At 39.3% G+C, this 22,417-nt stretch overlaps 7 protein-coding genes across 9 annotated transcripts in view; all 7 read left to right on the forward strand.

Moving 5' to 3' along the window:
* The first annotated feature begins 2,210 nt into the window (after positions 1-2,210).
* On the forward strand, positions 2,211-3,134 carry LOC104799551 (protein FAF-like, chloroplastic). Its single transcript, XM_010522140.1, has one exon. The coding sequence runs from the start codon at positions 2,445-2,447 to the stop codon at positions 3,009-3,011; it is 567 nt and encodes a 188-aa protein (XP_010520442.1). The 5' UTR covers positions 2,211-2,444; the 3' UTR covers positions 3,012-3,134.
* Positions 3,135-4,567: 1,433 nt separating this feature from the next.
* Positions 4,568-6,791, forward strand: LOC104799552 (NAC domain-containing protein 90). Its single transcript, XM_010522141.2, has 3 exons — positions 4,568-5,138; positions 5,423-5,709; positions 5,844-6,791. Exons 1-3 carry the CDS (start codon positions 4,982-4,984, stop codon positions 6,129-6,131), a joined length of 732 nt encoding a protein of 243 aa, XP_010520443.1. The 5' UTR covers positions 4,568-4,981; the 3' UTR covers positions 6,132-6,791.
* A 1,216-nt stretch (positions 6,792-8,007) lies between these two features.
* Positions 8,008-10,234, forward strand: LOC104799553 (vesicle-associated membrane protein 714). Its single transcript, XM_010522143.1, has 4 exons — positions 8,008-8,347; positions 8,689-8,879; positions 9,258-9,421; positions 9,829-10,234. Exons 1-4 carry the CDS (start codon positions 8,128-8,130, stop codon positions 9,917-9,919), a joined length of 666 nt encoding a protein of 221 aa, XP_010520445.1. The 5' UTR covers positions 8,008-8,127; the 3' UTR covers positions 9,920-10,234.
* A 261-nt stretch (positions 10,235-10,495) lies between these two features.
* Positions 10,496-14,597, forward strand: LOC104799554 (ruvB-like protein 1). Its single transcript, XM_010522144.2, has 12 exons — positions 10,496-10,877; positions 11,648-11,836; positions 11,952-12,083; positions 12,192-12,341; positions 12,559-12,714; positions 12,911-13,045; positions 13,131-13,196; positions 13,289-13,395; positions 13,506-13,605; positions 13,718-13,809; positions 13,897-13,966; positions 14,280-14,597. Exons 1-12 carry the CDS (start codon positions 10,788-10,790, stop codon positions 14,367-14,369), a joined length of 1,377 nt encoding a protein of 458 aa, XP_010520446.1. The 5' UTR covers positions 10,496-10,787; the 3' UTR covers positions 14,370-14,597.
* A 1,599-nt stretch (positions 14,598-16,196) lies between these two features.
* LOC104799555 (F-box protein At3g44326) lies at positions 16,197-17,398 on the forward strand. Its single transcript, XM_010522145.1, has one exon. It carries the CDS (start codon positions 16,261-16,263, stop codon positions 17,350-17,352), a length of 1,092 nt encoding a protein of 363 aa, XP_010520447.1. The 5' UTR covers positions 16,197-16,260; the 3' UTR covers positions 17,353-17,398.
* Positions 17,399-17,878: 480 nt separating this feature from the next.
* On the forward strand, positions 17,879-20,599 carry LOC104799556 (NAC domain-containing protein 60-like). Of its 2 annotated transcripts, XM_010522147.2 has the most exons (5): positions 17,879-18,248; positions 19,060-19,313; positions 19,527-19,592; positions 19,710-19,784; positions 20,016-20,599. In XM_010522147.2, exons 1-5 carry the CDS (start codon positions 18,056-18,058, stop codon positions 20,361-20,363), a joined length of 936 nt encoding a protein of 311 aa, XP_010520449.1. In that variant the 5' UTR covers positions 17,879-18,055; the 3' UTR covers positions 20,364-20,599. The 2 variants fall into 2 exon arrangements, with proteins under 2 accessions (XP_010520449.1, XP_010520448.1); XM_010522146.1 differs by having other exon boundaries at positions 17,880-18,248; positions 19,527-19,784.
* A 160-nt stretch (positions 20,600-20,759) lies between these two features.
* LOC104799557 overlaps positions 20,760-22,417 on the forward strand; it is a 2,657-nt gene continuing 999 nt past the window's right edge. The window contains exons 1-3 of one of the 2 annotated variants that reach the window (XM_010522149.2): positions 20,760-21,065; positions 21,217-21,292; positions 21,517-21,701. In XM_010522149.2, coding sequence (XP_010520451.1) covers positions 21,543-21,701 — 159 coding nt within the window. In that variant the 5' untranslated portion in view covers positions 20,760-21,065; positions 21,217-21,292; positions 21,517-21,542. The remainder of the gene's footprint in view (positions 21,066-21,216; positions 21,293-21,516; positions 21,702-22,417) is intronic. The other variant, XM_010522148.1, reaches the window with a different exon arrangement.

Consider the following 22,417-nt stretch of genomic DNA (forward strand, 5'->3'; position numbering starts at 1 on the left):
TTGATTATAAAAAAAAATATAGTTTGCCATTACAAAAAAAAAAGACCGGAATCATAAAATAACAACAGTAACAATTAATAATATTCACACATTGCAATCTAAATTATAATCATAAATCATTAGCCGATTTTAATTCCCCAATTGGTCATGGTTATGTACAGTGCGTCTTGAAGAAGCTTAAAAAAATAATTCGAATATGCAAAGCAACAAACTATATTTTTTTTATAATCAAATATTTGATCCAACTATATCTTCTAAAAAAATCAAAAAAATCTAGATGTTAGATTTAAACTCGAAATAAGACCATATTTGACATATTCTGTGTACTATTCGTCACCTCAGATCTCGACTGAGCTCGTTGTGACAACCTAGGATACCGTAAGAATGCGGAGAGTGATCGCTGGTGCGAGAGGTATGGTCCGTATGGACAATGAGCGGTTCCTGGCGAGCTTCTGGGTAGGGGGTAACAGGGATGAATCAGACGCACCGGAATGAGAGGGATCCGAGGGTTGTGTAGGTATGAGACTACACAGTATAAGATAACTTAAAGGAATTAATTGAGTTACTCATAGCAACATGATGCATCTACCTTTTCGGTTTTTCATCTCGAGAGATCTCCAAAGTTAAGCGTACTGACCTTGGAGTAGTCTTAGGATGAGTGATTTCTTGGGAAGTACTTTTCGGAATGTGTGCGAGTGATGACAAAACACGCTAAAATATCTCGTGTTAGTGTGTGGAGACTGCTCTATCATTTCGTAGCGGATTCGGATCGTTACACTCGTCATCGATACGAGATCACGAATTCAATAACATGAACTATAAATCAAGCATAGAAAGAAAACACATACGAACGCAGAGATTTACGAATTCTCCGATCTCACAGCGTGAGATCGCGTACGTCTCGGCGGCTCTAATGAACCAGCAATCCACTAAATGAATGTATCAATTACAAGCTTCTGAGCGCAAAAGAATTAACCCAGAAAATTCAAGAGAAGAAAATGAACTTCTTCTTCCTCTTTCTGATAAATTCAGCTCTTATACACGAGCTTGTACGATTACCCATTTGCCCCCTTGCTCCAACGGGTTTAACCATTATTGCTGATTTGCAATTCTGCCCTTGCAAACCTTCGGTTCGGGCTAGAGTATTTCCCCGCTTTGGCAATTAGCAGAATTCAAACAAGTCCGAGCCACGGTTTTCACATTCTCTCACCGCTAAACCATTAAAACTTGGGTTCAACAATCTATAATGGATTCTCTCATCCTAGCCAATTTCTAATTTCAAATACCTAAACAAATATAATAATAAATTTAGATATTTCATACATACATACATTACATACATACATACATACAAGCTTTAATTACTTTAGTTTCTTTAAATTTGGATAAAACGCATCGTATGATGTATTCGAATGTATATAGAGAGAGGATATTAGTTTTTGTTTTATTAGTTCATATATAAAATTAATACCATTTTCAATAATTTTATATGAATTAATTTAAATAATTAAAGTTAATCTTAATCATATGCATAATCTATTACCGTTAATTAGATCCCCCGTGTATGTAAACACACAATTTCTATGTAACAATAAAGTAATTTCGGTTAAATGTTTTTTGAAAATTACATAGACGTGGTTGAATAAATCACGAGGCTCCCATGATTTGACCAATCACGTCGACACAACAAAATGCTAACGTGGTTTGTCACCATTGGGCATCACTTTTTTTTTTGGAGAATCGGAAATTTCTAAAAAAAAATCGATAGAATGACATTTTTAATAATAAAAATAAAAACAATTGACACCCATATACTAAAGAAAAATTTATTATGTCATGTTACATTTATTAATAATTTAATACTATACGGTGACGGTTCAAATTAAAAGCAACAGTAATATTCCTTAAATAAATACTATATATATACATATAAATTCAACTCACGAATTTTTTTAGTAGGGCCCAAATAATAAGAGCCACAGAAATTGGCAGCAGTGGACCGCCCCTTCTTGATTCCATTCCACTCGACTCATTTATTCAATTTTAATTCAATTACAGTGATATTAGTAGTTACTAATTAGGGTTCTGATATTTGCAATTTTGATTTGATTTTATGCCAGTGGACCAACATAAACCATTAGAAACTAATGTTCTACCATTGGATTCACATAAATTGTTATCACTGTTATTCTCCAATGTAGATAAAACCAAGAAAAAAAATCCAACATATTCTCTCTGATTTTAAAGATAGATTTCCATTTTCTTTTTCTGTCGGAACAAAATCCAGAGAGACTGGAATTCTAGCCTCTTGTCTCGTGTAGATAAACTCAGCATCTTCTCCTTCTTCATGCATCTCTCGTGCCCCCCCTCTCTCTCTCTCTCTAAGTAACAGGAACAGTGCAAATCCTCTGTGTTTTTTGGTTTCTCCTTCTTCTTCGTCTTCAATGGCGGCATTTGGAAGCTTGCGCCATATATTCGAAAACCCTAAACCAGAGAAACCTCCGAAGACCCTTTTGGAATCTCTCTCCTCGCAACCTACATGGAGCCACAAACCCACCTCCGAGGATGAGACGCCGTCGTTTACTGAGATATTCGGGGAGCTCCACTTCACGGACAAATCCCACCATGTTAATTTTCTCGATAATCACGACAACGTCGCCCCTCCGTACGCAAGCTCTTCTTCTTCCTCTTCCTCCGCGCTGCAGCTATGTACGGAGGGACTGGGGTCGGAGAGCTCGTACGACGTGGAAGACGATACCGTGAAGGTCAACGAAGAAGTCAACGCAGGAGAGGTTGAAGAGAGGGGCATTGAGAGAGAGAGGGGGAGGAAGAAGAAGAAGAGGGAGTACCCGCCGGCGATGAAGAGGCTGAGTTTGAAGGGTCATAGAGAGGAAGGGAGGTTTGTGTTGGAAGAGGTGAGGATCCCGAGGAGAGAGATTCTCCGTGCGAGTCGTGAAGACGGGAGGCTGACGATGAAACTCGTTCAGACCGAAGACGAAATACATGATTGAGTTGTAATAAGCCTTTTTTTTTCCCTTCATCTAATTATCGTTTTTGGTCCAAAATTTGTGCCGTTGTTTTGCAATAAGTTTCGTCTAGAATATGAAAATTTTGGCTGACGCCCTCCTTCACCACGATCCAAACCATACAAAATAGAGACCTCTCCCTCACCCTCGTCTCCCCTCCTTTATGGTTTGGATACTCACAAAACACGGATAATCTCCGACCAAAATCCGAACTCGAACTTGTATTCATTCCAATCGGCAGATGAATACCCGAAATTTCAGGTTTCTAATTTTCGGGTGCTGAAATAGCGAAGGGTAGGGATGTCAAAACGAGCCGAGCTCACGAGCCGGTTCGAGGTTGACTCATTTTTTATCGAGTCGAACCAAGAATATCTGAACCCAAATAAAAATGGGCTGAGTGAGCCAGCTCGCCACGAAACGAGCCCAAACGAACTAGTTCGGCTGGTTCGCATCTGGCTCAGGAGCCGGAGTAAAAAAAAGTTGAAACTTGAAAGTATTGATATTGTTGGTATGATATTTTGATTTGGAGACAATTTTTTATGTATGGATTCGGATCTGAAGATGGTTTTTTGTATATAGATTATGATCTGATTGTACATAGATGAATTATGATCTAAAAATGGTTTTTTGTACATGGATGGATTGTGATTTTATTTATTTGAAGATGATTTTTTGTATATGGATTGTGATTGTGAATATAAGTATGATTTGGATGTATTGGTATATTCTTTTTATGTTGATGTATCATTTGGATACGATTTTATATAATTTGATATGATTTTTTTAGGTATTTAGAAAAATATGAATCGGTTCGGGAACCGACTTACGAGCTAAGCGACTTGGGTTGAGCCAGAAATTTTCTAGCCCAAATAAAAACGGGCTTAACGAGTTGGGCTGAAAATGAGTTGGCTCGAAATGAAAATGAATTGGCTCGAAACGAGTTGGTCCGAGCTGGCTCGTTTGAAGGGTTAGACGCAAGAATCAATGTTAAATGGCATCTCTCTTGTGTTTTAAAAAGTTTAATGTGCGTAAAAGGTTCGGCCCACTCCAAACCCATTGATGTCTAAACCAGGGAGTGAAGATACTCTTCTCATATTTTGGTAAGTTGGTAACCATACTTCTGTTCTAATTTATCAGAAGAACCAACGTATCAACAACAGAGAAATGACATTCATGTGTTCCAATATATATATATATATATATATATATATATAGATTCTAGATATTAAATCTTATTTGGATCGTATATAAATCTTTCCATATGAACGTGTAATAACGTATAGGACAAAAAAAAATTTGTTTTACCACACCTACAAGCATTGATGCATATGTAATCAAAGGAGCACCGATAAAATAGTTATTTAAAAAAAAATCATACATTTTGATGGTAATTTGTTTGGTGTTCATAATAAAAAAAGCTGTTAATTATTTTAATATTGGTATCCACTAAATAAAATTTCTACATACGTCCATGATGACGGAAGATTTATACACAGATACATATATATAAGACAACCAAAACAAAATTACTGTGAAAAGTCAAGGGTTTTTACAAAATTATTTTTTTAGTGAATAAAATAAATAATTAATTGATTAGAATTCAACAATAACAGAACATTAACAACTCACAAAAACAAGAAGAAAAAAAATATTTTTACATTGAAACTAGACATCAGACAAAGGCTTGACTCGTTCAAAGAGGCATTGGGACATAAGATTGGGGCCTGACTCAGAGACACGAAAGCGATAAAAAAACGCGTAGGATCATTTCGGACCAATCACCAGACATCGAAATCCCACCCAAGAACTTTTCTCATTTCACTCGGAGAAACCAATCTCTACTTCACAAGTCATATAAATATCAATTCATCGGCATTTTCAATTCACCAAAACGCAAATGTATAATAACAAACCAAACGTACCGAATTGAGGAAGGGCTCCCCGGGGAAAAGAAAATGGATGAGCTTCTTGTCGGGTTCCGGTTTTACCCCACGGAGGACGAGCTCATCTCGTTCTACCTGCGAAACAAGCTAGAGGGACGGGTAATACCCGGCATGGCTCGTGTCATACCTGTCGTTGACGTGTTCGCAGTCGAGCCTAATCACCTTCCACGTATGCTTACCACATCTTTTTACCCGTCACTAAATTGTCAAAAATGTATTGTAAAACTGTTGGTCATGAAACAGTTTTCGGGTAGAGTTTGTATTGTGCGCTATTGATCTCATTAGGGTGTATGTGCTATTGAAAGAAAGATAGTTGCTCAGTTTTGAGATTGCTTGTGTATAAAGATGATCAGCTAATGACCTGAAAACTTTGACAGTAACTTAGTGATATTATCTAATATATATAAGACTTACTGGAATGGTTGGGCTCTCCTTCGTGGTGTTTTTTGGCAGAGCTTGCGGGAGAGAGGTGCCGAGGAGACACAGAGCAGTGGTTTTTCTTTGTACCAAGACAAGAGAGGGAAGCACGAGGAGGAAGACCGAGCAGAACTACAGCTTCAGGATACTGGAAAGCAACTGGGTCACCTGGGCCAGTGTTCTCGGCCGATAACCGAGTGATTGGGGTCAAGAAGACGATGGTCTTCTACATCGGAAAAGCACCTACAGGGAGAAAAACAAGATGGAAGATGAATGAGTACAAAGCAATTGATGGGACAGCCAACATGTCCCCAATCCCTCAGGTGCATAAGTAGCGTTAAATATGAGGTGTCTTCACTTTTGTAACATTTGACAAGTCATCAGCTAAGCAAAAAAGTATTAAAGTATTCGAGTTTCCTAATCAAGTTTTCATGGGCTTGTTGCTTCTTGAATATAGTTGAGACACGAGTTCAGTCTATGCCGTCTCTACATAACCTCAGGAAGCTCCCGTGCGTTTGATAGGCGTCCCATGAAAGCCTATCAAATAGAAGGAATGCTTCCACGCAACGGGGCTGGACCATCATCTCAGGTCAGGACGATGGCCGGGAGAGCGAGTTCATCAGAAACTTCATACTCTAGAGGAGATCATGCTGATCTCCCAGTGAATACTGCACAAACCAGCCCGGAGATGGTTGATGGTCTAACAAAACCATTCTGGGAATGGGAAAAGCTGAATTGGGCTTGACCCGACCCGAGATTCTAGGCAGTTTTTCTTGTTAGTTCAGCAAGATCAAAATCAGATGAATGTAGTCCTTAGCATAATTCTTTTACTCCTTGTAAGGTCAATGGTTAATAATCAAGAATAAACACCAAAGGGCATGTTATGACAAAATTTACCTCAAATTACCAAAACACAAGGACTAAAGAAAGAGAAAAGGAAACAAAAGGCAAATGGGGTTCGATATGTGCAGGAAATTGACTTGCTGATTTAAGTTTTACATGATCAAGAAAGTTGGAAAGCGATCCCCTTGGGACTTGCTTCAATACCAACCACTGGAAATGCTCGCACAAAGTGAACCATTGGTCCAAATCACCCAAAAAGGCATACCTCGTCCCCTTGCCGAATGAGGGCCAACAGAAGAATCATTGGTCAATGCTCCCCTTATGGATCAACTACGTGATCAAGAAAGTTGCCTTTATATTTCATGAAGTATCATGTTCTTCACTCTTTACACTAAATACCGCTAAAGCTCCTCATTCGAGTTGTAGGATTCTCACAATTCTAATCACCTGCAAATTTCAAGGCCTTGGAAGAAACTCGATTCTTCCCAAACGTAAGGCCGTTCACATGATACTTCCTCTTTTGTACTATCCGCGTCCAAAATTCTGACTCTACACAGCAGAATTCCTGAATTCAACGACCTCAAGTCTCTATAAACTTGAAATTTTCGGAATCCCTCATTCGTTCTCTTCGATATGAATAAAAAAATATAAGCGAAATCACTCCTAGAGGTCATCGAATCCCACAAAACTCATGAATACAAAAAAAAAACAGAAAACCGGAAACTAGATTCAAGTCCATCAGGAAAATCTTCACGATTCATGTGATAAATCTGTGACTCGAATCGCTGAAACACAAAAAAAAATCCGCATTCTATGGCTCAAGCGTACCTGGGAGCTTGAACGCGACGTCGAATCATCGAAGAGCTACGTATTTAAGATGGTCGAGTTACAGAGAATGGGAAGAAGAACAGAGGAATTTCATGATATCTGAAGAAGAAGAGCAGATTCTCAGGTCTCTGATCGGGGGAGCAATGAAAGCAAACTCGCAGAAACAAGGAAAAGATGGATGCGGGAGGAAGAAGAAACATGGATTCCATGTTCGATTCGGTGTATTTCTCGTAGGATTTTACAGTTCCGTATTTCGGGGGAATAAAGACCCTGTATTTTACTTAATTTGTAAATTCACCTCTAAATGTTTTTTTGTTCAAATTACACCCCTATGATATTTTTTCAAATAAAAAGGAAATTCTAAAAATGATAAGAAAATTGTCAATGTTTGAGAAATATGACATATACCCACATATTTCTAGAACTTATCTATTAGTAGCTATCCATATATATTTCAAAAAGTTTATTGTTTTTGAAATAAATATGTTATACATTTGATTTCAAAACTTATAATTTTATTTAAAATTTGACAAATTTTTAGTTAATTCAAATAACATTTACATGTATTTTAAACTTAATTTGAATTAAAAGTTTACAAAAATTGGAAGAAGTTATATATACAAATGCCTGAATCTAGAGATTATAATCACACATATAAAAAAAACAAGATGGGTTAATTTCATTTCAATTTCCATGTATTAAAAATTGAAAATTTATTGGAGTATTAATTCCCTTGTACTCTTAAACTTAATCTTCACATGTATCTAATTTCTGTTATATATGATCTGTATGGTCATTGGTAAATATTCTGATTCGATTAGAAAGGAAAATATATGGGTTAAATTGACCAGGTAAATAGTATGGGAATAATTGGTAATGATCATAAGAATATTAGGGTTCCTGAACTTCGCGTGTGTATATACAATACAATATTATCTCGCTGTCCCCAAAAGAAAAAAACTTTAGATGTATACTTCTACCGAATCGCAGCGAAGTCGACTTTGAAGCTCTCGTGATCCTCACTATCTGCCTCGAATCTGCGATCTCGAGACGGCGGAGGAAAATCTCCTATGGCGATTCTCTACGCGGTTGTGGCGAGGGGCATGGTGGTTCTGGCGGAGTTCTCCGCGGTGACGGGTAACACCGGCGCCGTCGTGCGGCGGATCCTCGAGAAGCTTCCGACGGAAACTTCCGATTCCAGGTTTTGTTTCTCTCAGGATCGTTACATCTTCCATATTCTCAGATCCGATGGCCTCACCTTCCTTTGTATGGCCAACGACACCTTTGGAAGTAAGCCCTGTTTATCTCTCTCTCTCTCTCTCTCTCTCTCTCTGTCTTCTACGGATCATAATTTCTCGGAAGATTCCTTTTTTTCTGTCTAATGGAGATCGATGTGGATGAATTTCGTCAAAAGTTTGTGGTTTTTGGGGATTTCTGATTCTCCATTGATGGATATGGATTTTAAAAAATGAGCGTTTTTTTTTTGGTAATCTTAGCTCAAACCGTGCCACAGATGAATTCTCTATCTATTTTGTGAATCTGATTCAAATTGGGTTTCTCTATGCCGTGTGAATCTGTTTGTGTTCTTCCTCCTAGGTTTCTTATGTTTGCAGTTGTTGATTGAATTGTAGGGAGGATTCCTTTTTCGTATCTGGAGGATATTCATATGAGGTTCATGAAAAACTATGGAAAAGTGGCCCATTATGTTCCGGCTTATGCAATGAATGATGAATTTTCGAGGGTTTTGCATCAGCAGATGGAGTTCTTCTCTAGTAATCCTAATGCAGATACCCTCAACCGTGTTAGAGGAGAAGTCAATGAGGTAAAAAAAAACGTTTCCTTTAAAATGTTCTCCATCCATTGTAATTGAAAAGGTAAATGTGTTCATCGGGTTGTAGAGATTAGAAGGAGTCTGGTATGAGGGAATTACGGTTTCTGGCAGAGAGGTGCTTATGAATAAAACATGTCATCTTGGTGGTTAACATCTGGTTCATCGGTTACCAAATGCGTGAAATCAAAGATGGTGCATACATTCGTCCATTCACAGTATATTGTTCTCGGGGTTCAATGTGTGAAAGTTTTCATAGTGTAGTTAACATGCCTCTGTTAATGTGGTTTCCTGCTAGGTAGTGATGCTTCTTTGGATTTTTTTCCCTAGAAAAAGAAGTGTTCTCTCATTGTATTCATGGTGTGTATGCAGATACGTTCTGTCATGGTAGAGAACATTGAGAAAATACTGGAGAGGGGTGATAAGATTGAGCTTCTTGTTGACAAGACAGCAACTATGCAAGATAGTGCGTTTCACTTCAGGAAACAATCAAAGCGCCTCCGTCGAGCCCTTTGGATGAAAAATGCTAAACTCTTGTAAGGACCTAACGCTTACATAAATCTGCGATTAACTGTTTTTCTCTTGATTCTGGGAAATCCATTCCTAGATTCTGTTAGTTTCTGCTTGCCATTGTAGTATATGCGCTGATTAGCAACCCCTTTTAAAAAAGACGAATCTTGAAAAGAAAATAGATTTAAAAAGCATGAAACGACTTATAGTGTATAATGCCCAGGTCGAATTAGATGAGATATTGAGATTCCTTTTAGATATCATCTCATAGAACGGCCGAGATATGGTTATTCGAGCAAGGGTATCCCGGTATCAAGTGGTATAATTTGATGGGTTGCGTTTGTTTTCACTATGACATCAATAAATTATGAATCTTTTTTTACCTCTCTCGGGTTTTTAATCGAAGAGCTTCTCTGTTTTGTGTATGTTACAGGGCGTTACTGACGTGTCTGATCGTTCTCCTGCTCTACTTTCTGATCGCTGCTTTCTGCGGAGGCATCAGTTTACCGTCTTGCAGATCTTGAAACTCGAAGGCCCTTCTTTAGCTTCAGTAGTGATTCTTCCACTCGCTCAAGGTATATGAATTTCCAGTATGGTTTTGTTCAAAAGCTTTATGGTTTCTTTGGAAACTTTTGAAAGCTATATATACCTAAAAAAAAAAGGCAGAGGACCTGTCTTTTTTTACAACGCCTTAGATGATGCATCAATGGTGTGAATTGCAGTCGTGTATCTATTGTAAATGCTCTGCGTTTTTCTTTTTTTTAATTATAAAACGATCAAATGTCACAATCTATCTTCGCATCTGTAATATCAGTAAGCATAATTAGCTTTGTCTTTTATATATAATGTGTAGTCATCTCGCTTGGAGGATTTGTTCTCTGGTGAGTCGGCAAAATATCATAATCTCTCGCCCTCTCTTGTAGATTTTTGAAACCTAGGAATTTCGGAATTTTGAATCTAAATTCTAAATCTTTCGGACTCAAAAATCGGATATTCTCAAATTCTCTGTTTCGAATCATCAACGAGAGTGTTACAAAAAAAATTATCATAAAACAAGAGAGAGAGAGAGAGAGCGCGCTATATAGCTTTGTAAAAAGAGAGAGAACCCGTTTTGAGAAATTACCGTTCATCGGCCGTCATTTTCACTTTGCGTCTGTCATTGCGAAAACCCATCTCAAAAGATTTGATTTTGGAAAGTTGCCCCTCATCCCGTGGCCCAAACCCTCCAGTAGAACTAGACCGATCGTACGTCGCAAGTAACAAGAGAGGCAGAGAGAGTTTAGCTCAGAGCCCTCCCCCGCCGGAGCACCTGTAAGAACTCGCTGGAGAAGACGACAAAGCCCTAGACATCGCCGCCGTGAGAGTTACAGCGACCTCAAAAGGGCTTAGGAGATGGAGAAAGTGAAGATAGAAGAGATTCAGTCCACCGCTAAGAAGCAGCGGATCGCCACTCACACCCATATCAAAGGCCTTGGTCTCGAGGTTCTCTTTCTCCTCCTCCTTTAAGTGGGTTTGCGAATTGCTTGCTTTTCTCTGCCTGTTGGCATGGGTTTAGGGTTTAAGCTGTTGGATTTAGGGTTTTAGCCATTTGAAAGTTTGCTTCTTTTCTTCCGGCCTTTGTTCCTTGTACGACCATCTACCGCAATTTTCGTCCACAAAGCTTTTGGCTTTCTTCGCTTTTGACCCGTAAGACTTGCGTTGTGCTGTTCCAGATTCCATCTTGATGGTGTGGTTCCTTTAGTTTTACTCGCAAAATTTAATTGAAGGGTCTCAAAAGCTTAGCTTGGGCAGTAAAATTTGCTTCTAATAGCCCTTATGCAGCATCTTAGCATATTATTCTTGATTCTCACATTGGCTTGTCATCCGAGCCAATTCTGGTACAGGGCGATTGGGGTTTGTATTTTCTCTTAGGTACTTATCTATAGACAAGAAAGTTGCTTTCCGATACATGATGAAATAGTTGTTCAGTAGTCGCTTGTGTTCCTTAGTAGAAGAGGATTTTTAAATACCCTTCTGTGTTAGCATACGTCTTTGGCAGAATTTGTGTTGCATGTGACCGAAATATCCATCCTTTTCTTTTTATTTTGCTTGATCATCAGGAATTCTGAGAATATACTGCTCCAAATACATGTGGTTACTGTAACATAAATTATCAAGTGATTTTTGGTGGTGGTTTCTTATGCACTAGTGGTATCTCTTTGTTTAACTCGTAATGTCTAGTTCATTGCTGATCTTCTTGTCTCTTTGTCTAGCCCACTGGAATTCCCATTCCTTTGGCTGCTGGATTTGTGGGTCAGCTGGAGGCTAGAGAAGCAGCTGGTCTCGTAGTGGACATGATAAAGCAGAAGAAAATGGCGGGCAAGGCTCTCTTGCTCGCTGGACCACCTGGTACCGGCAAAACAGCTTTGGCTCTTGGGATATCACAAGAGCTGGGAAGCAAAGTAATCTTGGGTCTCTTCATTTTGCTTCTTTCTCTATTTCTTTTATCTGCATAGTGTTTCAGATGTTGAATTTTGCTAGCAGCTTATGCCATATGTGTTGTTCTTTGTTTTGTAGGTTCCCTTTTGCCCTATGGTGGGGTCTGAGGTTTACTCGTCAGAGGTAAAGAAAACTGAAGTTCTGATGGAGAATTTCAGACGAGCCATTGGCCTACGTATCAAGGAAACTAAAGAAGTCTATGAAGGGGAGGTGAGATGCTATTTGCAGTTTCTTTTAGTGTTGCGTTCATATGCTATATTCTGTGTTAGCGCCGTCTCCGCAATAATATTCTTAGCATTTTTGCCTGTCTCCTTCCAGGTCACCGAGCTCTCCCCAGAAGAAACCGAGAGTGCTACAGGGGGCTACGGTAAAAGCATCAGTCATGTTATAATTGGGCTGAAGACAGTCAAAGGAACCAAACAATTGAAGTTGGATCCCACTATATATGATGCCTTGATCAAGGAAAAGGTAAGTTCTTTGACTTTTGTTACTCTTCCATGTTGTTTTCTGATGTGATATTCTTTCCTAAGTTTATACTTCTGAGTTTTTCCTTAGTTGGGCTCTCTATTTGAGATGTTGATGATCATGTTACATTATTGTTGGTTCTATTTTACTCTGGCACCGGTTCTTAGAAAACATGCTGGCTTGCCTGCATCAGTTATTGATTTCCTGTCTTATACTTCAGGTAGCTGTTGGAGATGTTATATACATTGAAGCGAATAGTGGAGCAGTCAAACGGGTTGGGAGAAGTGATGCTTTTGCCACTGAATTTGACCTAGAGGCAGAAGAGTATGTTCCACTTCCTAAAGGAGAGGTTCACAAGAAAAAGGAGATAGTGCAGGTCTACTTCAACAAACTTTGCCTATCCATGATATCTCCCTTCTCTTTGTTATGACTTGTCATTCAGCTATGTTACATCATAACGGCATTGAATTTGTTATGGCTTGCCATTTAGCTAGGATGTGTGATTGATTCGGTGGAAGAAAATCTTCCTTAAATCTTGTTCCAGCCTCTGACATCTGCTTCACTATAATTAGGATGTCACACTCCATGATCTGGATGCAGCAAATGCTCGACCTCAGGGAGGTCAAGACATACTTTCTCTGATGGGTCAAATGATGAAACCCCGGAAAACAGAGATCACCGATAAGCTTCGTCAAGAAATTAATAAGGTACTCTTCATTTTGAAAGACTTCTCTTCACATCTTGGTGTTTTGTTGTAAGTCAATTTCATAACACACGCATCTTGACTTGCAGGTTGTGAACCGTTATATCGATGAAGGTGTAGCAGAGCTTGTCCCTGGAGTTCTATTTATTGATGAGGTATTTACCTAACAAGTTTTTCTTTTTTCCGCGTTATTATTCTTGCTTGAGTTGATAGCAATAGAAATTCTCTTTGTCACATCAAATTTCAGGTGCATATGCTCGATATGGAGTGCTTTTCATACTTGAACCGTGCTTTGGAGAGCTCGTTGTCTCCAATTGTGATATTTGCAACAAATAGAGGAGTATGCAACGTAAGGTGAGTGAAATCTCGCTTCTTGGTAGATTATAGTTTTTCATCTGTAATCTTGGTATCTGTACACTGTAAAGACTTAGAACCCATTTTACATCATGTTGTTATATTTGCAGAGGGACTGATATGAACAGTCCCCATGGAATACCTGTAGACCTTCTGGATCGGCTAGTTATAATCCGGACCCAGATTTATAATCCCTCGGAGATGATACAGGTTTATTTTTTATGCTATTTTTCCCCTTATATTGTTGAAATTTCTTCTCGGCTGTCTAGATTTTGGATTGTTCAAAGCCTTCTAATGGACGGGCTCGTGGTTATTTGACCAGATTATAGCAATCCGTGCACAAGTTGAAGAATTGATTGTAGATGAAGAATGTTTGGCATTCCTTGGGGAAATCGGACAACGAACATCACTAAGGTTAGACTCAATCCCATCACCGCCTTTTGCCTGACTCATCTACTCATCGTTGTTTTATTACACAAGTTAACTTCTGGTTTTCTTCAGGCATTCAGTTCAGCTCTTGTCTCCTGCCAGCATTGTGGCAAAAATGAACGGCCGTGACCATATTTGCAAGGTAAATTTTGTGTAGTTTTAGAAACGCTTTGCATAAACGAACTCGGGGTAAAGATGGATACTTTAGATCATTTCTCCGGACACTTCTTCAATGGTGGAAGAAGGGTTCTAACCGAGAGTTGATCTGCCCGTCGAGCAAAACTTGAACTGAATTCAGCATTACCATCTGGCTCAAGGCGATACCCTCCAAAACCGGGGCATTATACAAAACAGAAAGTCCGGAGCTTTATCGAGTTTAGTCATATTTCAGATCACGGCAGGTAAATTTCAGGCTGTTCTTCTCATTCCCGTATCGTTTTCTCTCCCATTTCCAGGCTGATCTTGAGGAAGTGACGGCGCTCTATCTAGACGCAAAGTCGTCAGCAAGGGTCCTGCAAGAGCAAGAAGACAAATACATCTCGTGAGAAAATCCCCGCTTTCAAAAGATAGCCTTTTTCACCGTTAGCTGCCGAATCCGACGAGGTTGCTTCTCGTTTTTTCCTATTGCGGATAGCCTAATGAATTCAAGCGATTGGTTTCGGTGTAATATTCGGTTTTCTCATTTGGGTGATGACGAAAACTTGGTTATTGAGATTGAAAAGTTAATGTACGGAGGAGAGGATTCAGATGGGTTTTGATCAATCTTGGCTCAATCCTTGGTATCTTTGACTCATGAAAGAGTAGTGGGGTCAAATTTATAAACAATAGAAAAATCAGGGTTTGGATAAATTTGACATCGATTTCTCAATGCATTGAACACAAAAATTCGATATTTAAATATATGTATTTGTAACATTAAAATAATAACCAATATGATTTTTCTTTTTAGAAGGTGTGATTAAAAACTGGTGTAAAAATCTATCATGCAGATACATATATATATATATATATATATATATATATATATATATATATGTATTCACCATTTTGAAATTTACCTTCATATCATACTACAAGAAGTGCACAAAAGTTGTTGCTGTTGATATACAAATCTATAGATAAAAACACTAATTTGTGTTAAGGGTTAAGCCTTTTTAAAACTTTCATCCTGAGAAATTTATTTTTTTGTTTTGTTTTTTGAACCGAATTTTTTTAAAAACGTATTAAATATACGAAAAAAATATGAAATAATATAATTAAATTTTAGTTTTATTTATACTTTTTAGATATATATATATATATAATACATATTTTTAGCTAGGGAGGTATCGATGTGTCAGAACGATATCTAGTGATGTGTTCTTGATCTTTGAGTTTTGGGTATTTTAGTGTTATTATAATATTATTATTTCATTTTTTTATAATATAATGTGTGACCAACGTTGTAACTTGTAACTAACAGAAATGAAAAGAACAGAAATTAATTCATAAAGTTTGACCAACCTCCATTGATTCATAAATATTTTTAATAATATTGTCTCTTCATTTTTTTTTATCCTTTTTAAATATTTTTTCACGTTTAAAACGAACTATAAACGTCACTCCACGTCAAAAATACTCGGCTTTGACATGATATTTCCAATTATTTATACGACTAAACAATTCTTTTTAATATTTGCTCAAATGCTCCAAATGCTACCAATACGTTGTTGATATATAATAATAATAATAATAATAATAATAATGCAGCTAATTTTATAATTGATGGTGTGTTGCATTCAACATCGGCAAAAAGAAATAAAATATTCAATGTTGCTTGGGATTGACTGATCAATCCAAATACGCTATATATATGGTTATATAAAAAAAAAGTAACATAAATAATCCGAAAATTTCTAAATAGTATATATTTTCCAATCGATTTTCATATTCTATATATTGAAATTGGAAAATAATTTTTTTCACCACATGTATCTTAAGAAAGGCACATCACAACGTTATAACTTAAGTGTTTTATGATGCTAGTTGAATATCGCTATCATAAATACCCTCTTTTTTCTACAAATGGTATTTTTCTTTAGTATTTTTTTTTGGTAAAATTTTTTTCTTTAATCTTGAGCTTGTTTTCTTAATCACCATCATACTTATTCTTACCCTCTTGCTAAATATTTTAAAATTTAAATTTATTTTTTTATATATTGGTTACTTTTTAATAAAACATTTTCGTTACCCTCGATGGAAATATCTAGCATAGGGTAAAATTAATAATATTTCGCAAGTTCCACGTTTTTTGCCATGCGGTTGGGGTATATGTTGAGAAAATGCAAAAACCAAACAATTATACAAGTGAAAAATATTTTAAAATTTTAGATTTAAATTAAATTATATATCCCTCTATGTTTTCCATACAAACAAGATACCTTCGATCACCGCCTAATGCTCTCTTCTTCTTATTCTCATCCTCTTCCGACGGCGGAACATCCGCCACGTGGCGGAGTCGGAACGACTATCTCCGCCGTCCCACACGACGTCGTGCGGTCCCACATCATCCCATGCCTCGACGGCGCTTCCGTCGCCGCTCTGAGCTCCGCCTCCGTTGAGCTACACTCCCTCTGCACCGACGAACACATTTGGCGGGACAAATGCATCGCCACGTGGCGATCCTTCCTGGACCCACGTGTACAGCGCGTGATCTCCACACTCCCCTCCGGTCACCGCTCTTTCTTCTCCGACTCCTACACTCACCTCGGCCTCCGGCGAGGCCTCGTCGATCTCCCACCGTCGGTTGCGACAAAGGAGTTGATCTCAGCCGTTGATATTTACTATAAAGGGGAAGTGATTTTCTCAAAGGTTCAAGAGACGGAGACGGTCTCCGGCTGGTTCCTCTGCTCGCCTTTCCGGGTCGATCTCCTGGACCCGAAGGAATCGGTTTCGACCCGGATTCCGTACAACGACCAATGGGACGAGGAAACGTGGGTTCGCAACGCGGAGGAGAACCTCTCTCTCAGCTGGATCCTCATCGACCCGACTCGGAAACGCGCGGCGAACGTATCCTCCCGAAGACCCGTATCGGTGCACCGCCACTGGCTGACCGGAGAAGTCCACGTCAGATTCTCCACCGTTTTGGCGGGGAATCGAAAGAGGAAGTCTTCGTCGTCGTCGGAGCTGGTGGAGTTCGCGACGGAGATGGTGATGGCTCCGGAGGCATCGGCGGTGGAGGTGAGGGAGGTGAGCCTGGTGGCGGAGGACATGGAGGGGAAGAATCTGGGAGGGGAGGGCAGTCTGGTAATTTTGACAGCGGCGATGGGAGGCGGGAGAAGGCGAGGAGGAGGGGAGGAGAGGTACAGAGAGCTGGAGCAGAGGAAGAGGGAGGCGAGGGAGGAGAAGGGGCGGAGGCGGAGTTCAAAGGCGGTGGATACGGCGGCCTGCGTGGTCGCCGGCGGAGCCGCGGTGGTGGTGAGTTTTTGGCTATGTTTATATTTGTGTATCCGCCAAAAGTTGGTGGTTATAGTGAACAAACTCAAGTAGCAATTCTAGGAAATAACTTCTTTGCTTCAAAGTGAATATTTCTGTCTTTTGTATATTTTTAATAAAATTTTTTAAAAAAAAAAACATAAGCGGTACCAAAATTTGAGAGAGTTATACTGATAAATCAATTTCAATTTTTTAAAAATAATTTATTCGAAATTGGTTGGTTATAGATCGGGTATATATGATTTTTGTGTATACTTTCCTTAATCCATGCCTCCATTGTTGTAAATCTATGTCGATCGGTACACAAAATTTATATATCATTCAAATACTTGAAATTAAATACCCATAGATTACGAACATGAATATGTATACGAACATTGCCTTTGGACCCTCGGTCGTAGGAGATGAACTTCGTTTTGGACTTATCTTTTTAAAAATAAAATGTAAGTCCTTTATGCTTTGATTATGGAAATATAGGGGCCAAAATGAAAATAATCCTTTCAACTCGGCCTCTTTTTGATGACGTGGCGGAAACCTGTCTGCCGTACTATACCCGCGCAACAGCTGGGGAAAAGCACGGCGAAACCTGAATATTGGATAAACCCCACAGTGAGCGAACTTCATTGCACTTTCAGCCCCACCGTCAATACTTTCTCTCCGATTCCCGAGAAAACTCTCTTAATCCGCCACGAGATTCTCCATCAATCCTTGTTCGGAGGTTCTTTTTGCTCTTTTTACCGTCATCTGCGATTCTCTCATGGCGGGGGAGATTTCGAATGAGACGGAGAAGTCGCTGGCGTCAGCGACGGCGTTCCCAGGGTTTAAGTTCTCGCCGACGGACACGGAGCTGATCTCGTACTACCTGAAGCGGAAGATCGACGGCATGGAGAGGTGCGTCGAGGTGATTACCGAAGTCGATATTTACAACTTCGAGCCGTGGGATTTACCTGGTCCGTTCTTTTGATCTTGCCCTAATTTTGGTTCTCGTGTCTTCTGTCTGGTTCTCTTGCTGTTTGCCTGATTCTCAGCGGAGCTCTCTTTTGGTTTTCTTTTCACTTTTTTTGATGCGAACAACTTGCTATGTTGTGTTTATGTCCAAAAACTTTTGGAGAAATTTCCATTTCGAGAGCCGACGGACGAGTCCTGTATTTTCGATGTCGACTAAGAAAGTCCAATTCTCTCTCTCTCTCTCTCGTGTTTTAGTGCAACTTTTTTATTTGGTTTCGGGGAAGTGTATAGCTCTGTAAAAACCCTTGTCCATAAGTCCTTGGAATCTCTAGTCCATGCGTAATCCATCTCATATGGGTCGTTGCTAGTCATTGTCTTGGAACTGGGAATTTTACCCGGGGGAGGGGGGAGACGGAGCTTGGAGGATGAAGTCCATTGAGGTTGATGGTGTTTTTGTATCCTCTGTCTGAAATTTGATATGTGCGAATATGGAACCCATCCTCCTCTTTGGATTTCAGTGACGCGTTCGACAACGTATTATATCCTTGGACCTGCTGACATTACTCTATTGATTTCATCATGCTATTCCTCAAAGTGAAAATATTGCAAGGAAAAGACCGAACGAAAGAACTTGCTTGTGTTGAAACACACTCCCATAATAGGGGAAATGCATCGATCTGATGTATGGATGTTTGTAGTCAAGCTTTAGCTTGATGTACAATTGACTTAATGCTGGCTTAGCTCTATGAAATGCTAATGGCTTTTCGTTTTTGTTTCGGTAATTGACCAGTTGTTTTGTGTGCTTCTTCTCAGACAAGTCCATTGTTAAAGCTGAAACCGAATGGTTCTTCTTCTACACCCGTGGGAGGAAGTATCCCCATGGTTCACAGAACAAGAGGACAACACAGAAGGGATTCTGGAAAGCCACCGGGAAAGAACGTAACGTGAAGTCGGGTGCTGAAGTGATTGGCACAAAGAGGACGCTAGTATTCTATGTTGGCCGTGCGCCTAAAGGTGAAAGAACGGAATGGATTATTCATGAGTACTGCATGAAGGGAGTACCGCCGGTAAAAATTTTCAGATTTTTACGTTTCTCCCGCTACATAATAGTATATTGGCACTCAAATACTAAGTTTTACGAACTGCGGAACAAAGAAAGTCATTGGTGGTTTTAAAGGTGTTGCTGTGGCTACTTAAAAGCTATTTCGAGGGTTGTGTTATGTAAGAACCCTACATGATTGATTTGTCTTTTTTGGGTTCCCTGCCACTGTATCGTGTAGGATGCTCTGGTTGTTTGCCGGCTGAGGAGAAATACTGAATTCCAAGCTTCTTCGAGTGAAAAAACGGTAGAGCAGAGTCTACCAACCGACAAACTTGCTACTGTACAAAATGGATCTAGCTCAGAGAACATTTCTGAGTGGGAAAACATGATTGATTATTACTTATCGTCCGAAGCTGGGCAGGAACCAATCAATGATATTACGGAATCAGCAGGGCAGGAACCAATCGATGATATTACGGAATCAGCGCAAGATCAGGTTGGTCATATTGTATCGAATTTCTTCAGTTGTTTTCAAATATGTGCTACTGAGTTACTCTTGGAGAGATAAACATTGGAAATCCTCTACTCTACGGAAGAACAGAGCTAATGGAAAAGTTCCTGTAATGCTGTCGTTTGTTATAGAAGCTTCCAGTATGATTTTCGTCTTCGGGTTCAGGTATATATAAGATTTGTGCTACTGTTTCTTGATGGATGATATTCGTTTCAGGCACCCATCGACGAAGATTTCTACGCAGAGATCCTGAGAGACGACATCGTGAAACTAGACGAGGCAGTGATCCAAGGAAAACCTGAAACCGAAATCCCGAGGATGCAAACGGAGGCAACGGCATCAAGGGTACTCCCGTTGCCAAACATCTTAGACGAAGAAATGAAAACGGTTGTACAAGAAGAGTTGGCCCCCAAAACGCAAGGAAGCCCAGAGCACGAGCGATTGTCGAAATGCTTGTTGGGTTCAGTAAAGACGGTGAACCGTAATCGCTGGTTCAGTGGCATAGCCGTGGTGGCTGTTGTGGTTATGTTCATTAACCACTTGGCGTGGGGGGGCGATGACTAACTGAGCGTTGGTTCTTCTACTCTCCCGTTTTAGTTCTCCAAGCATATATTCCTTCCAGGATGGATGTGGATGCTGTAGTGTTTTGTTAGGTCCCTTCCTTTTGTCTCCTTTTTCTTTCCTTAAAATCCTTGTAACATATCTCTGTAAAGATGCAGTGGAGATTAAAACACTGTGTCAGAGCGACTTTCTATTTTTATATTAATGATTTAGGACTTTTAAAAAAAATTATATTAATTAAAAAAATAATTTTATAAAAACTTGAATATTAATTTTTTGAATTTTTAGATTCTATTAACACTATAAAAATTCTAATGACCTTAACCTTGTTTACTAGTATTTACTATTATGAATATTGGATTGTTTGCACAAAGTGGGTAACTTGTGGGTAATTAGCAATTAAATCATTTATTATCTTCTCCTCTCTCTCTCTCTCTCTCTCTCCCTCGGTCGCAGTAAGATTTCTCTCCGCATCCGCCATTAAACCTCTGCTTCGCTGTGCTCCTTGCTCTGTATTCTCTACTACGCGAAACCAGTTGTAGGAACAGCTGTTACGTGAACCCATTTGATATCTCATTTGATTTTTAAGCATCTCAATCAATTTCTTCATAGACTGCGTTCCGACCCTACGGAAAACCCTAGAGAGGACGACGGTCTCCTTTGTTGACCATGAAATTGGGGGTTTCCTCTGCTCGAATTCCATCTGTAAGTTCGAAGTTTCTCTTTTCCATTTTGTTGAATCATCCTCTATGCTTTTTTTTTTTTTTCTGTTTTGGCTGCCGAGAAGATGGTTATAAGGAAACCGAAATCAGATCATACTTAGACTTGAGGGATTCAATGCTTTGTTCTCCTATAGGTCGAGTTGATCTGGTGCTAATAGAGACCCTATGCAAACCCTAGGCGGAGAGATTGATCTCGACTTGCCCTTTTTGGTATCTCCTTCTGAAAATGTTGTGTTTACTTTTGTTTTCGTGGGTACTGTCTGATAGCTAGACATGCCTCACTGGTTTAGCTACTTGTCCAGAAAGTATGTGTTCTGAGTCTTTGGCGAACCTATTCTCAATCTCATTTTGGATTTGTCTGGAGATTCGGTGGGGAATTACTCTTCAGTGGTTTTAAGAGGATCGAATTGGCTAATTCTTCTGAATTGGGACAGGTGTTTTAAGAATTGAATTTAGCGACATGTCGAGGCCCATCCTGCTCGTCTTTCTGCTAGTCATACTTATAGTCACCTCTCAGTTCGAGTGGAGGCAACCCCTTGTTTCTGACCTCGATGCAACTCCGAGCCTGTCTCAGAAACAGCTTCAAGCATCGAAAAGGGAAGAATCCGTGAAAGAGAAGGTACTTGTTGCGAATTCTTTCTTGGAACATTCTGTGTGTTCTCATTGAAAGTTGTGTCATTAGTTGTACGCAAAATACCCGAAACGTTTTCTGGAGTTGTGACTCGTGGACTAGTCGTAAACATCAGAAGAGTTATGAGTAGAGAAGCTACGTTAAGGTGCCTGATGATTATGTCTCATCTTTTTGTTTTCTCCTTTCTCCTTTCGCCTTAAAATATATGGCTTTGTTCTTCGCAATCTACTGGTTCAGATCCACTTCATGGGCTTTTTCGATGAACTGGGTTTTAATCCTTGGTTGTAGTTCGAAAATAATATTTTTACGTGGGATCCATTGTCTTCGGCTTTATTCCTGGTTTCGACAAGCTTCTACAGGGCTTTTCATTTGTTTAACATCTGCTGGAATTTGATTTTGTCTTATTTCCTTTTCCTCTTTGTTATTGCTCTGGAACCCGTCAGATGACTTATCCAAATTCTTAATGTTGCATTGAAATTGTTTTCTGGATAATCTCGGTGGTTATCTCTTTAGTAGTTTCCCCTGATGCAACTTGTAACTGATGGGAATGGAGAAGAAATAGGATAGAAAGCTTGCTAGTCTTGAATTAAATTTTTTTGAGGATTCAATTGGATATTCATTGAGCATCAGTGCATGAATAACCTCATGTTTCAATGTGAATTAGAACCTCGATGTGTTTTCTAGTCCGTCCTACCCTTCCTGCT

The sequence above is a fragment of the Tarenaya hassleriana genome, unplaced genomic scaffold (genome assembly GCF_000463585.1).
Source record: "Tarenaya hassleriana unplaced genomic scaffold, ASM46358v1 Cleome6, whole genome shotgun sequence".
NCBI lineage: Eukaryota > Viridiplantae > Streptophyta > Magnoliopsida > Brassicales > Cleomaceae > Tarenaya > Tarenaya hassleriana.

Excerpts from the sequence above, each read along its gene's own strand:
- LOC104799552 (XM_010522141.2), top strand. The coding sequence starts at position 4,982 with ATGGATGAGCTTCTTGTCGGGTTCCGGTTTTACCCCACGGAGGACGAG. Across the intron at positions 5,139-5,422 it reads CGAGCCTAATCACCTTCCAC|AGCTTGCGGGAGAGAGGTGC; the intron begins GTATGCTTACCA and ends GTTTTTTGGCAG. Across the intron at positions 5,710-5,843 it reads ACATGTCCCCAATCCCTCAG|TTGAGACACGAGTTCAGTCT; the intron begins GTGCATAAGTAG and ends TCTTGAATATAG.
- LOC104799555 (XM_010522145.1), top strand. The coding sequence starts at position 16,261 with ATGCTCTCTTCTTCTTATTCTCATCCTCTTCCGACGGCGGAACATCCG.
- LOC104799554 (XM_010522144.2), top strand. The coding sequence starts at position 10,788 with ATGGAGAAAGTGAAGATAGAAGAGATTCAGTCCACCGCTAAGAAGCAG. Across the intron at positions 13,197-13,288 it reads GAGTTCTATTTATTGATGAG|GTGCATATGCTCGATATGGA; the intron begins GTATTTACCTAA and ends ATCAAATTTCAG. Across the intron at positions 13,396-13,505 it reads AGAGGAGTATGCAACGTAAG|AGGGACTGATATGAACAGTC; the intron begins GTGAGTGAAATC and ends TTATATTTGCAG.
- LOC104799556 (XM_010522146.1), top strand. The coding sequence starts at position 18,056 with ATGGCGGGGGAGATTTCGAATGAGACGGAGAAGTCGCTGGCGTCAGCG. Across the intron at positions 18,249-19,059 it reads CGAGCCGTGGGATTTACCTG|ACAAGTCCATTGTTAAAGCT; the intron begins GTCCGTTCTTTT and ends GCTTCTTCTCAG. Across the intron at positions 19,314-19,526 it reads GCATGAAGGGAGTACCGCCG|GATGCTCTGGTTGTTTGCCG; the intron begins GTAAAAATTTTC and ends TGTATCGTGTAG.
- LOC104799551 (XM_010522140.1), top strand. The coding sequence starts at position 2,445 with ATGGCGGCATTTGGAAGCTTGCGCCATATATTCGAAAACCCTAAACCA.
- LOC104799553 (XM_010522143.1), top strand. The coding sequence starts at position 8,128 with ATGGCGATTCTCTACGCGGTTGTGGCGAGGGGCATGGTGGTTCTGGCG. Across the intron at positions 8,348-8,688 it reads GGCCAACGACACCTTTGGAA|GGAGGATTCCTTTTTCGTAT; the intron begins GTAAGCCCTGTT and ends ATTGAATTGTAG. Across the intron at positions 9,422-9,828 it reads ATGAAAAATGCTAAACTCTT|GGCGTTACTGACGTGTCTGA; the intron begins GTAAGGACCTAA and ends TGTATGTTACAG.